The sequence below is a fragment of the Pithys albifrons genome, chromosome 6 (assembly GCF_047495875.1).
Source record: "Pithys albifrons albifrons isolate INPA30051 chromosome 6, PitAlb_v1, whole genome shotgun sequence".
Classification (NCBI taxonomy): Eukaryota; Metazoa; Chordata; class Aves; order Passeriformes; family Thamnophilidae; genus Pithys; species Pithys albifrons.
In genome coordinates this window covers 50,371,703-50,386,497 of record NC_092463.1, presented here as the reverse complement: position 1 = coordinate 50,386,497, position 14,795 = coordinate 50,371,703, and the positions used below count along the sequence as shown (strand labels likewise).

At 43.2% G+C, this 14,795-nt stretch overlaps 1 protein-coding gene across 2 annotated transcripts in view; it reads left to right on the top strand.

Annotated features, from left to right (window-relative positions):
* The first annotated feature begins 2,551 nt into the window (after positions 1-2,551).
* The window catches only part of PTPRJ (protein tyrosine phosphatase receptor type J), a 72,396-nt gene continuing 60,152 nt past the window's right edge, over positions 2,552-14,795 (top strand). For both annotated transcript variants that reach the window (XM_071558838.1, XM_071558837.1), the window contains exon 1: positions 2,552-2,697. In XM_071558838.1, the coding sequence (XP_071414939.1) occupies positions 2,641-2,697 (57 nt within the window). In that variant the 5' untranslated portion in view covers positions 2,552-2,640. The remainder of the gene's footprint in view (positions 2,698-14,795) is intronic.

Sequence of the window (14,795 nt, the reverse complement as noted above, 5' to 3'; positions counted from 1 at the left end):
AAAAGCTTTTTTGGAACACTCCTACCAGAATTTTAAACAGTCTTGAGAAACATTTTATCAGAATCTGTTATTTCTATAAGCAAATTTAATGCAGTCCTCTACTATTTTGAATGCTCTAGATATGAGTCCGTCACAGAACTTCATAGGCCTCCTGGTTCAGGTAATTGACATACAAGCCATCATATGACATACACTCTGCCACAAGTGTCAATGAGAAAGTAATTAATCACAGATTCCATGTAGCTTGTATGTGAAAAGCCTCACCAGTTATACTGGAACCAGACAGACATGGTGTGGTGAAAGGAACTTTGCTTCCTGTAATAGTGATGTAGCTGCCCAGTTGCTCTCTGGAGCAAGGAATTAACATAGAAATACAATTCTCCTTGCTTCAAAATTGGATTCTGTTCTTAAGAAGAATGAGTGAACTTGAGAGGCCAGGGATGTTTAGAGTTTGGGGATGGCAACATCAGTTTGGAGATAATTAGAAATTTCAGCAAGATCAGAATCCCACTTCTTGCTCAGTGCTTTTTAATTTTTGTAAATTTGTTTCATTTTTTTCTTTCAGGGCTGGCTGCCATTACTGCTTACACCAGTGCAGAGATTCTCACTGAATTTCAAGGGCAACTGTATTAGTTACTAGGTTGTTGTACTGAAAAAGCATGCAATTAAAAAAGTCACACATTGTTCTTGCTGGGCTGGAGTCAAGGATGACCAAGTGTGCTTGCTCAAGTGCAGTTGTGCATTGTCACCCAGGAAGGCAGTCAGTTGCACTGCACTTTAGATGAAACCCAGACAATGGAACCTGGCCTGGCCAGAAGCTGCAGTTTGGCAACTTAGATCCACTGGGGCTCTGACCAGGCACAGGGAGCAGCTACAAGGGATTTATTTTAAGAGTTCAGAGCTGTAAGTTCCAAATGATAGGGTCTGATCTGGTGAAGTTATGTCAGCACTGCAGCCAGTGAGACTTCTGTCAGTTTGTGTGGTTTACCAGGAGGAGTCTTCAGTCGGGAAACAATTCTCAGGTGCTTTGCACTGAATAGAAAGTGTAGAAAAGGTGGCTTTATTAATGGTTTTTGTATAGTGTTTATCGCCTAACATTTAAAAAATACTTTTCCTAAGTATTCTGAGGTAATTATCTATTTCCTGTGAATCTTACTGATGTGAAGGGATGCCCCTCCACTAACTCCAGTCCTAAGTCTCAGCCTTCCAAACAGTAAGGTATATGTGTGCCCTTACAGAACCATAGAACTGTTTGGGTTAGAAGGGACCTTTAAATGCAATCTTGTCCAACCCCTCTATGACAAACAGGAACATATTCAACTCTGTCACATTGCTCAAAGCTGTGTCCAACCTGATCTTTAATGTTTCCAAGGATGGTACATCTACAACTACTCTGGGTAAGCTGTTCCAGTGATTCTCCACTTTCATTGTAAAACATTTCTCCCTTATATCTAGTCTGAATAGATAGTCTTTTAGTTTATAACAATTACTTCTTGTCCTGTCGCAATAGGACCTGCTAAAAAGTCTGTCCCCATCTTTCTTGCAAGCCCCCTTTAAGTACTGAAAAGCTGTAATATGGACTCCCTGGAGTCTTCTTTTCCACGCTGAACAAACCCAATGTCCTTATTCTTCTGAGTCTTCCCATGAACTCCTGTTGAAATAGTTGCTTCCTTAATGTTACTCATATGTTTTGAGGGCTCAGAAGACAGGGAAATTACAAACATGTGAGCTCAAAACTTTTGAGTAAATGAGGACTGGCAGTGTTTCCGCAATTAAAGATACACTCTGTAAAATGTCCCTGCTTTTCCTTTTTGCTCATCCAAGATGAATGAAACGTGAAGCAGTGCATTTAGCCGGGGAAGTAAATTAAGTGATTGCATTTGATGATGTCATGTCCCCTTTCATGGCATGGATAAAATATGTCCAAACCAGTGCCTAGAGGGGGACGGGATTTTTTTGGGGGAAATTGCGTGGGGGTGATGGATGGTACAACAAGCGGAGCCACTCACTGCGGCAAACCCGCCATCCCCTCGGCCAGGGTCGGCTGACCCTTACCCGCCCGGGGCCGTGTGTGGCCGCGGCCACCGCAGCGCTCGCCTCCCGGCGGGGTTAACCCCGCGTCACCGCCGATCCGTCTGCGCATCGCCGGCCCCCGAGCACCGTCCCAGCGCCGGGGCGCTCCCCGCGGAGCCGCTCCATCCGGGGTGCGCACGGAGGCCGGGAAACTTTCGGAGGGAGCCACTTCCTCAGCCGGCCTGGTTGGGGGAGATGTCAGATGCCGGGAGGGAGAGAGGGAGGGGTGAAGGCGGGGAAGCGCCAGCCGCAGACCCTTCGCCCGCTGCAAGACGGCCATTTAAGACCTGGGCGAGGAGTGGCGGTAAAGGAGGGAGGTGATCGGCTTGGTTTTCCAGCAGTCGCTGTCCTGTTCGCCCCCTCACTCCGCCCTGTGCAGGGATCCCCCCGCGTCTCCATCCCCCCGCCTTTCCTTGGGGCGGGCAGCGCTGGAGGGAGCGGCGGCGGGCGGGGCGCGGGGAGGGCCGTGCCGCCGGGCGGTGCGGGGCGGCAGCCCGGCCATGTCTCCGGGGGAGGCGGCATCGGGCTGAGCGGCCGTGCGCGCAGCGGGGAGCGCTCTCCGCCACCATGAGGCGGCTGCCGCTGCCCCTACCCTGCCTTCTGCTGCTGCTGCTGCTGGCCGAGGTGAGACCGAGGTGCGGGAGGCGGGGGTCTGTCGCACCTGCCCCCGCTGGGGCTGCCCAGCGGCGGTGCCCGCCGCGCTGCGGGGAGGGGTGGCCGGCGGGGCAGGTGTGCGGCCGGAGCTCGGGCTTTGTGTCGCTGCGGCTCCGCCGGTGCCGCCCGGGGAGGGAAGGGGAGGCTGGGGGGCCGCGGCTCGGCGGAGGCGGCGCTCACCTGGGGCGGGCTCCCCGCGGCCTCGGGCTCCCCCGGCGTTCTCCGCCCGCCGCCGGGGGTCGGAGCCCCGCCTGGCCGCAGCAGTACGACTCTGCGGTACAGCGGCGTGAGTGCTTTCCGAGCATGAGACTGCCCCGGTTATTTATCTTCCTGAAAGCTGCCCTAGGTAGAACAGGGACGGCTCGCGTCTTCCCAGCATTGTAGCCTGTCTTCCTCGTGTCGGTACTGGTTAATTAGTAATAGGTTATTTGCGCATTGGCTTTGCCGGTGGTCCGCATCACCCACTGGGCTACAGCCTTCAGGTTCGGTGTGGAGTTTCCACGGGAAAATCCTGCTATGTGCGGAACGAGTACACCTGGCGGTGCAGGTCAGCAGGAGGCCGGCACGCTTGGGTTCGAGGTTCCCAGGTGTGTTTCAGGATGTTCTTCCAAGAACGCCTTTCAGTGATGTAAATCAGAAGCGCTTGCCAGGTGACCCACTCACAGCGTACTGTCGTAGACTTTCACCCCGTGCTTCTCTCAGCTGATAGCTTTCCAGTGTTCCCGTAGGAACACTCATGACTGCTGTGAACTCTAACGTTTTGGGGCTTGTTGAACTTTTGCTTCCAGATGTACCTGTTTGGCGTCTCTGCATTAACGGTTTCTGCTACAGAGGTGTGAATGTGTGTTGCTATGGGTCAAGGTACTCAGTATTTTGCGATGACACTTCTGCTTGAGAGCTTCAGAGCAGGACTGGACCACTGCTTTAGTTTAACTGTTTTTTCCTTATCTTACATTGGCACCAGCTTGCAATTGCAGCCAGTGATTGCTGTAAATCTTTGCTTTCTGTTCCTTTTGTGTCTCTTTCAGTTTGAGGTACCTTGCAGTGTTTTGTCATTCCATCATTGTTGTTGTACTAAGCCTAGGTTTAAAAATCTCTTCTGAAAAAGAACTGAAACTGAATTTGGTATCAAAGTATTCCAGCATTTTGTCAAAGCTCACAGTAGGCCTGGATTGTCCTTGGATGTAGCCTTGCAGCATCTGCCTACCATGACCTCTGTTGTTTGTAGTTTTTCTTCTCAAGCTGGGTGTGAAATCTTGTAACATAATGATCTACTTCTAATGTTCTATAAGTCGGGGTCTTAATTGGATAACATGAAGAAAAAATGGACCCTCCTCCATTATATGTAGTTATAGCTGTGCATTCATCATCCGTGGTCCCAGCTGCAGACCCTCAGGTAGGTCTTGTAATCCTTGATGGTGTCAGAGCTCACATCAACATGCTATGGAACACAGGTGAGATCTGCAGATTTGGGTGTGGCTCATAATTTTAGGTGAGAGCTCCCTGGCTCATGGGTGTCATTACTGAAAATTGAAAAGACAACAGTCTTAATTGTGGCTTTAGGCATACCTCTGAATGTGAAGGCTGATGCAAGGAAGTCTCCATTTATCAGACTTCTTAACTAGTGCTGATCAGCACCTGGTGAAGTTCTGCACATTAGGAGTACTTGCTTGATTTACAGAGAGGTGGGGAGAAAGGCCCCTTAGGAGCTTTGTCCTTAGAGAAATAGAATGTAAACTGAGTACTCGCTGATGATGTGATTCTGCAAATGAACCCCTCATTTGAAATGACTAAATTTCCCTGTGGCCATTTATGGCAAGTAGGGTGGGATAACTCACGTGTGAAAATATGTGTTTATATAGCCCATAAGCAATAAGGGTGCAGAATAAAACCTTGCTTGGATGGAATCCTGGCTTTAAGCACATAGTCTTGTTGCCCAATCCAAGTAGTGTTCACATGGCTTTGCCCTCTAAAAATCAGGATGTTCTGTGATAGGGCACGGTTTTGCTCTTTGTGTTGTGTTCTTTGCCTAGGCAGATGTTAGGGTGGGCAGGTATTGTTTGTGGTGTGGCACGTGCTCAGGTACAGGGATGTGGCTGGGGGAGGTATTTAGCTGGTGTAAGAAGATGGCAGGAGGTGGCAGGACTGTCAGCCATGCGGCACGAGCTGGACTTTGTGTGTTGCCAGTAAGAACTATTGCCTCTTGTCTGCCATCTCCCAGGCGGCCCCTGAGTGGAAAGACAGTGGGTTGGATGGAAGTGTCTCTTGGCTGGATCTGGCCTCTGCATTGCCTTTCAGATGACTGTGGGGTCAGTGAAGGGACAGAGCTCCTCACACAGACAGCTTTGTGAACCCAAACACATGCAAGGACTGGGAAGCAGACTGAGCTGTGGAATGGTTGTGTCATGGCAGCCCTGGAGTGGTGTGATGGGCATATGATCTTTCTGTGGTGTCTTTTACTCAAGGATAAGCATCTTCCTTATTTTTGATGAATTACAGCATAGTGGGCAAGGTTGAAGTTGTTAAAAAACAAATATTACTCTGTGTGTTTTTATTGGGAATGGTCACATTAGTGATACAACTAACATCTACTACTAAAAGAGCAACCTAAACTCTAGTGTTTGTGTGCCGGTTTTGGTGCTTAGAATTATAAATGCCATTTATGTGGACCTAATAGCTTGTTCTTACAGCTTATTCCATGCACAGAACTACTGATACTGTGTGAGTTGATTATATAGGATTATGACTTAATTACTGGTCTGAATTTCCAACTGAGGAGTTTAAATGAAGAACCATCTTATCTTAGATGGGGGCTTGCCATGTGTGTATGTTGGATATAAGATAATTTCTGCTATCTATTGGTCCTTATTAATCATCTTTAATCAGTCTTTTGATTCTTCTCCTGTATAGTAGTCTAAATTTTAGTTTGGGAAATCATTCTGTGTTATCTTCAGCATATGCAAGAAAAAGTTAATAGTAAGTACTATTTAACAAAAATATTTTGCATATACTTTATGACAGGTCTACATATAGCTCATTTAGAGGTTTTAAAAATAATAAAGCTTGAGAATTGTGAGGCTCTGTTGCTGCTGCTGTACATGCACTTCTGGGGTAAAACCTTTAAAGGCCGCTGAAGCATGGGTATGAACATTGCTGATCTGAAGACCTGAGCGGGCCTGAACATACACAGCACAGACCAGTAAGGGAAGCTGTAGCTGTGAACTGATTTTGCTTCTGTTAAAGTAGCTTAGAAATACACTTTTCATCTCTTAGGAGAAATTATTTTTATGCGATGATTGGTAGTTGATGCTGAAGTGCAAGGACTTTCGTTTTTGTCTAAACTGCAGCACAGGTTGATTTCCTGTGCTTCTTTGTGTCCCTCACAACAACAGCACCTTCTGCAGTACTCAATAGATGCTTTGTTTTCTGTGTGGCATGGATGTGCATAGTGCTTCCTTAGCATCATAGGCTGGCTGCACATTGCAGCACACTCAGATATTTCCAATACTTTGAGTCTCCAGCCAGCAACACACAACAAAATATCGTCTGCCTGCTTGAGATCTAGAATTCAGGCCCACAGTGGAAATGTTGCCTGTGCAAACAGCCATTCTATTATTAGTACTTCCTCAATTATATGAGATACATGCAAGTCTTTGTTGTGTATTTTCATGGCTTGTAATTTTTTTTTTGGTTGGAGTTTCTAAATATGAGCAAAGTTGCTACTGTTTTAAAATCTTTGGTTGTTCATTGTGTAGGGCATAATCCATATAATTTTAATTTATGCATTTCCTTCTTTCTACTAGAATTACAGTGTATGATCGAGTAAGCATTTTGACAATATTAGGGAGTGACTGGCAACTGGAAATTTGATATTTGTAGGTGTGAAGCCTGTCTCATGTTGTTTATTTGGGGTTTATGCTTGCCTGCTTGAAAGAAGGTTCTCAATATGAGCAAAGGGGAGAAAAACTGTTAAAACAGTCAGTGGCTGCACATCTGGTTGTTAGCCCAATGTGACTGCTTTTAGTCAGACTCCAGAATTTGAATGTAATTAGTACCTGGAACATGAAGAAAGGTTGCTGGAAGTGTAGGACAAGCTAGTTGAATTTTCTCTTTCAGAGATGGCCTACTGCTAAGTAGGAATGGGAGAGTCAAAGAGAACCTTACCTTACTTGGAGCTATCAGTAGGAAATTAATTTTCAGCAGAAGATGACTGTGCAGGGGAGGACTTTAATGGAGGGGAGGGAAGGGAAGACAACAAAATGTAGGTAAGCATGTGCTAATATGAAGTGTTAAAAAGCGGTGGGGGAAAGAGTGATCAGGCATGTGCAGAAAGAGAAAAAAACAGATGCACTTCTCTGGAAGGCTGCACCAAGGCTTTTCTCTAAGTGCTTTCCAGCTGTTCCCAAATGTATCTGCACATAAACAGGCCTTCTGGTGCTATTAATCCAAGATTCCAGGAGAAAATCCAAGATTAAGTGGGAAAAGTATTTCTGTAATCCAGCAAAGAATGGGCATGTATATGGAATCCATCCAGATCTGAACTGATAAATTCATGGCCTCATTTAGTTATCTTTTGTGCCATTTTTGGGCATCCAGTGGAAAAGGCAGGGAAAGATATGTCCATGTGTTTCCATAAATGTTGTTGCATTTGTCACGTCACAGAATGCAGTTAAGGTTATTTTCCTACCATCACCAGGAAATTGGAAGAATCCCTTGATATTGGAAACCACATAGTCCAACCATCGCTCTTTTCTTTTTGCGCTCCGTGTGAAGATGCCAAGAGCCCACATATGAAAGCCTCTCTCTCCACCTGTAGTAATGTAGTTGGATAAAAGGTGCTTTTAACTGCATCTCAGAATAGAAGAAATTTTAACTACAGCTATATATGGAAGAAGGAATGATGCTGGTATCTGCCATGGTACCCGACCTGTGGGGTCTGTAACTGATCTTAGCTTTACATGGTGCTTCAAATCCAGTTGGTATGTGTGGGGAAGAGGGCTAAGGCCTGTGTTTGACATGAGTACTGCTTTGGGGAGGAGAAGGGACTACTGTAAGGATCACCTTCAGACTCTCCTATCCAATGCCTCGAAGTTGTTTTCTCTCCAGTGCTGCCCATCTGCTTGTTCTCAGTCTCCTTTTCCCATTCTTCTTGTGCCTCCCATTTGTTTGGTATGCTTCTGACTTTTCTCATTGTTTTGTAGGGTTTTAACCAAACTGAACAAATAAAAGAAATACCTAGTATGTAATTAGCAACTTCCTAATGCATGCAAAGTTTTTGTTGTGTACTGCATCTGGGCTTCTACTTTAGAGTTGAGAATGTGGGAGGTTTTTTTTTACATGTAGGGTTGGGTGTTTTGTTTATTCGAAGGTCTTAATGGTTTTTTGGTTGTTGGGTTTAGCTTGGTGGTGTGCAGGAGAATGCTGTCTACATACTATAGTACTGTTTTCTGTGTACTGTATGGGCTAGAGATTGACGATGAGGAATAATTTGTGTGAACTTCATCTCTATTTCCCCAATTGAATGTAAGAAATTTTTGCTTCTGAGACAGTAAAAGTATCAACTGAAGACTTGAACATCAGGTCCAGAGCTTTACTGTCAATTACAGTGTGTTGTAGCCTACTAAGCAGATACAGTCTGTTAGTGTATCAATGTTGGAGGCTGTGGGTGCTTGAGAAAGGGCAAGGGAGACATGTAAGAGTCTCTTCAGGTGAGTGGAGGGGCGTGAGTGCCTGGAAGCTTGTCATTGTTAGGCTGTTGTATTTGTATCTACAACATAGCTGGCTCTGTGATTAGGTGCATTCTCAGATTAGTTACTTACTTCCTTTTGGCAATATTTTGGTAGGGTTTTCTTTGTGTCTGCCAGGTTGCAAGCTGTTGGGCTGAACCTAGCTTGTACCTGCACAGGAGTGCTCTTCTAAGAGGGGTTGCTTATGGAAATGCAGCCTGTCCTTGGTCATTGAGAGATTGTAGCTTGGCATGGCTTTAAATGCATATTTAAAAGCCCCTGCTTTTACTGGTTCAGCAGGATTTTTTTTAATGTTTGCTTTTTTTTTTTAAATAGAGTTTGTCAAGATTAATCATTTGTGGATGTCTTGGTAGATGGGTGGGAATATAGGGGTCTGCATACCTGTAGGAGGACTCCTAGCCAAGGTTATGGTGTTACACATCTTGCTCTGTTTGCTGATGGTTTTGTGAATGTCTCTGGAGGGTATTTGTGTACAGGAATGGTGACATTTGTTTCTGCATTCCCCATCATGGTGGAGCTTACATTGAGCTTTCTGTCATTATTTCCTCTTGTGTACTTGGATTCTAGTAAGTTAGAGGATCCTTGTTTATTTTCTTATATACACACATGAACAGGTCACTGCTGTCTATTTCTACATATCTACTTTTGAGTACTCTTTTTCAGATTATAAATTCTACCAACTCTCCTGGAAATAAGGAGACAGCCATGCAAAGGATGCCCACCCAGAGGATTGGTTTGTGAGCGCTATATTGACTCCTGAGACAGGAGGATGCTTCAAAGAATGGGGCAGCAGGCCACAGCCAGAGAAGACAACAGCTGAGTTTTGTGACAGCCCAGCCTACAGACAGAGAAAAGCATGGGACCATCTGTGATTTTACAGACTGGGAAAGCTTTCTGCTGCTTCCCTGTAGAACTTATTGTGCCTGCCGTGGCAGTAGTCACTGTAGGTAAATAGAGGTTGCTTCTTTTTGCTGCCTTTCCTCCTCAGGGTTTCCTTGTGCCCAAAGTGGCTCAGACAACTGGTTCCCAGACAGTTCCCTTGAAATTTTGAACTTAATTTTGCCAAAGATACCATGCTAAGAAGGGTGAAGGGGAAAATTGTGAGACATTATTTTAGTTAGTTTCATCTGTCTGCAGCCTGTATCAGGTTAAGTACAGATGACTTGTTAGTTACTGTCTGAATTCATAGTAAAAGAGGTCACATCTTTGTCTTTATTTGTATAAACTTGCTCTGCTTTGTGCAAGGTGGCCTGTGTGTTTTGAAGTGGAAAGGACAGCGAGGATGCTGGAGTGGTAAATAGTGTCCAATTGAAAATGAACGAGGCCTCCACCACCAGTGACATCTGGAACAGGAAAAATAGCCCTGATAGGAAGGAGGACCAGTTTGCTGTGCTGGCAGGGATTTGGGGCAAATGACCTCTCTGAGACCAAGATGTATCTTTGGCTGACAAAGAGAAGTCCCTCTACTCTTGGGATGCAGATGAAATGCATGTTAGGAGAAAGTAGCAGTGTGGAAGCATCAAAAGAGATTGACTCAGCCTTGCTGGTGGTTTTATTACAATATTAGACATGCCATGGTTACAGTGTACTTTTTAAACATTAAAATGTGACTTGTTGTGAAAAACAGTGTGAAGGGAAAAAATGGGTACCTGTGACTGGTGTCAGATTTACATATGTACAATTGTATTGTATTAATAAGGGAGTTTATCTCCTTTTGAGATCATGCTCTCTGATATTCTGCAGGAACTTTAGATACATATAAATACCTCAAATGAGGAGGAAATAAAATGAACAGCAATAGTGGTAGGGTCCTTTTAGATCATCAAATTATGTTTTCTTTAGGTTTTTTTTTCTCTACTGAAAGCAGATATGAGAATTCTAGTGTCTTCTTGACACTGCATATATTATAATCATCCATTTATAAGCAAGTTTGGAGTCAGGTTCATGTCTTCCCTGCTGTGTGAGTTATACTTTCTAAATTCTAGTGTTCTTTCCATCTTCTTGCAGTGTCAGCTGCTTCTTCTTATTACTAGGCCAGAAGTTCATTACCAGTAAAAATGCCCTTGTTCTGATGTGATTGTTTTGCCTACTGGCTGTGCCTGGTTTACTGAGGTCTTTGATGGTTTCACCTTTTATGGATTTATACTTTTTTTTGTAGAGGAGAAATATGGGAAGTGTAGACACAGTTTCCTTCCCACAGGCTTTGCAAATGTATATTTTCAACAAAACCCCACACATAAAATAATAAAAAAAGCTCGCTCTTTGAGGAAGTTCATTATCTTTGGTTCAGTTTGCCTAACTCTTTGAGGGGAATTTATCTCTAGGGTCTAGTTCCATGCAACTGGACACCAGGGAGAAATAAGCAACTCAGCTTTGAGGAATAAGCAGCCCAGCTTTGAGGTCAGGATCTGGCCTTTTTCGCTGGCATACTGTGGATGCCACAGACAGAGGCCTGGTGTTTTAAACTCAGGGTTTCTGATAGATGTTCTATCTGACAGCTGAAGAAAGGGGGCTGATATATTCTCATGTGAAATAAAGGAGCAGCATTAACATTTGCAGAATAAAAGTACACTTTTTTTTTTATTTTATCCAATATCTCTCTGTAGCTCAAAATCCTATTTCTGAGATGAAAGAAGAAAATAGGAAATTTTTTGTGAAAGTTTGCTTTGCATTTCTTTAAAGTGAGTGATTCACTATCCAAGTGTTCTTTCTAATTAACCTTGTATTAATTTAAAGACTTCTTACAACCAACTAAAAAACCCCACACTTTGGTACTATTAACTCAAACATGTTCACTTGAAAGATCAGTGATGAGTAAAATGTATTGCTGCATCTATGTTAGAATAATTGAAACTATCTCTTAAGCACATGCAAAGGACTGGTAGGTATTGGTATTGTGAATGTGTTAACTGAAATCCAATTTTAAGACCTAATTATGGGAAGGGACAGGGCTGTAAGATCTGGAATTAGATCTGTTTGGCCTTTGTTCTTTAATCTGCATAACAATGCAGGTAATTGTATGTATATAATAGATCTCAACAATAGTCTCCTTTGTTCTTATTAAAGAAAAGAAAACTTTCCTTTGTAATTTATCAAGAGCTTGCTTTGGGACATGTTAAAATTTCTGGGAGATAGTTCAAGATAAAAAAATTAGCCAGCTAACAGATGTAAAAAAAAAATTCTTTTATGTAGTGAGTCCATTTGGAAACAGGCCTTTTTTCCAGCTTAACAGTTACAGATGAAATATTGTTGTAAAGTGTTTAGCTGTTTCTTCATAAGACGAAACTTTCATGATCAGGTCCTCCAGCACCATGTGCATTATTATCTTCTTGTTCTCTTTTTCTCCAGCTGTAATGATTTTTCACAATTGCTGAAAGGTAGTTGATCTAAAATATAAATGTCTTAGCATATTTTTATGTGATTTTGAGACTATGTAATGAAAGTATAATTGCTTCTGAACTTTTATTGTGTGTGCCTAACTCTTACATGACACTCTAATTTCTGATGTCTGCTGTACATTCATAGTAAAATATCGACGTTAAAGCTAATAATCAGCTCTATATTCATGAAATAGAAAGCCTAAAATACTTGGGGGGAAAAAAAAGCTGTATCCTTAACTAACTTTATAATCACATAATGTCCTTTAAAAAAATCACCAAGCATTCAAACTAAAAAAATCCCCCAACCAGGCATTATATCCTTTTGGTGATTAAAACAAATAAGTACTTTATTGTACTGTGTATTAAGCTAACTTACTTTTTCTTTCTTTTCTGCAATATTTTGTGAAGTTCTGACACTGCTGGTGAGAGTGTATGTGCTGAGCTCTAGCCAGCAGCAAATATTTGCAGGTGGATGCAATATCTGGAACAGCCTTAGGCAATACTCATTTCCCAGTACTACAAGACATATCTACGGTATGTGGTTTAACTGGTATTTATTTAACTATTGTCTTCTGACTCAGTCTTCACAATTTTACTTGTATCTGTTCAACTATTTCCTGGTTCAGTGTGCGAAGCAGGACGCTGCAGGAGAAGTGAGCAGAAGGTCAGAGGTGATATTTATCTACTGTAGAGCATGCTTTTCCCTCTTCTCCTCCCCAGCAATCTCCTGGTAATGGAGCCTAGTTCACTTTATGGTGAAGTTGGTTAGGGCTTCAGCTAAGTGGTGCAAATAAAATAGTTCTCTTCTAAATTTCTGAAAGTTTGAGCAGCCTACAAAAAAAATAAAAAAGGGTGTCCTTTTCATTCACTTGCACTGTTTTGGTTTTTGACTTGCAGAACTGCTGTTCATCCAGCAGTTAGTTTATTAAGTCATTAAGAAGTTAATGATTAGGTGATTCCCACAGAGCAGCCTGTGCTCAGTTCTACCAAAGCCATTGCCTGCTTCCTATGTTGTTAGCAGACAGAAGGTCACTTGATAACCTTTGCTGTGCCCCATAGGTTATACTTGAATGCTGAATTATGTGCCGTTTATTTATGATTTATAAACAGTGATTCTTCCTATGCCTAAGTTTAGGGCTATGCACAACAACTGACACAGTTGCTACTTTTTATTTATTTTCTGTCTCCTCTTCAAACTAAGAAGAATATTAAGTTGTAATGCCCAGCTCTACCAAAGACCAGTTGCTGCAGATGATGTGTCTCCTGCACTGCTGTTCCTGCAAGCTGGCTACCCTAGTTGCTTCTTCTCTCTTCTAAATTATTTTTATTTTGTGGAAAAAAGAGAAGATGAAGAAGATAAGACATCTCATCTATAGACATTCATTCAGTCCTTGCTAAATATGGTAATTGTCGCTATTGTCTATTTGATTGCATCAAATTAATTCCAGCTATGTTAATCTGAGTTTCACAGTGAAAACTGGTCATTTGAACATTTTGTCTCCTTGTGTAGAAATGTGTGGAAAAGATGGAACGTAAGCTACTGACAAATTTCAGTTTCCCTTTAGAGCAAAGAGCTCTTATTTTGCTTTCCTATAGTCAGAAATTTGCTGTTTCATCTTCCAGGGAGTCCATGGGACTGATGAAACCCTGCTGGAGTTTTCATAATTAAGCTAATGACTGAGAAGTTTTAAGACTTAGAGTATGTTGTTGTGGCAAGGTTTGCCTGAGGACATGGGATCTGCTCACTTCTCACATCTTCTCTTTGCACTTTCCTCCCCTTTGTTGCACTAGTTTTGTTTTGTGACCTGGGGGTTGTAAATGCTATGGGAGGTTGCATTTGCACATGGCTACTAGCAAGGAATCTTGATGGGGTTAGGATCTCTGGCAATGACTTCAAAAAAGAAATCTTTCCCAGTCAACAAATACATGTAGGAAGTCAGCATAGTGCCCTGCCATACCTGTTTCCATCAGGGTTCACTTCTGCTCACCAACTGTATCAAAAAGGAGAGCTGGAGGGGGAAAAAAAGCTTCCTTCATGCGACTTCCTGTATTTTGTGAATACAGTGTTCCATTTGGATCATGAATGGGTTATAAATCACACAAAAGTTGTGTTGTAGGGGTCTTGTCACTTTTTTCTGTAAGTGAATTGGCTAATTCTTGGGGGGATTTTAGAAAGGAAAGACATACCTTACATCAGGCACAGATGGGGAGGGTTCTTGTGCTGCAGGATGCACATTCACCTCTGGACTTGGGGCAGCCTATGGTAAACCACTCGGATGCTTGGGAAAAGGGAGTAGGAGTGTGATTGAGGCTGTGCAGAACATGTGCAGGCATTAAGTGGGACAGCGAATATCACCCTGGATACTTGGTGTGTCATGGAGCAAGTCCTGGTTGTGAAGAAGCTACTCATAGCATGTGGGGGCAGTGAGAGGCATCAGAATGCTAGGGAGCAAACTGTGCCTCTGACCTCATGAAGGGATACATGGCTGTGTGCAGATCATGTCAAGAAATGAAGGCTAAAGATAACAACCGGTATATTGAAATGGTGCAAAAATGAGTATGCTGGTAATATGTCTGTGCTGTAAATGGCTTCCATTGGGCTACTCTAACTCCACATAGTATGTATTGTACTGAACCAAACCAAACATGTTTGGTGCCTTTACACAGCAAATGCTGCTTTTGCTGAGGAACAAAATCTACAATTTGTTTCTGGATGTCCTGTAGTGCTGTGTCTGGTCTTGTGGGCAGTCTGGGGTTTGTATGTATTGGATGTGTTTGGAGGACTCTAAAGCAGGACAGGAACATCCCAAATTAATGCACTGGAGAGAGCTAAACTAGAACTGTGTGTGGGTACAGCTGAGGAGGACATGAAAAAGCAAGTGTATGAAAGGCTGCTTGAGCTTGGGGTGTATTCCCTGTTTCATCATGTCTGTCTCTATGG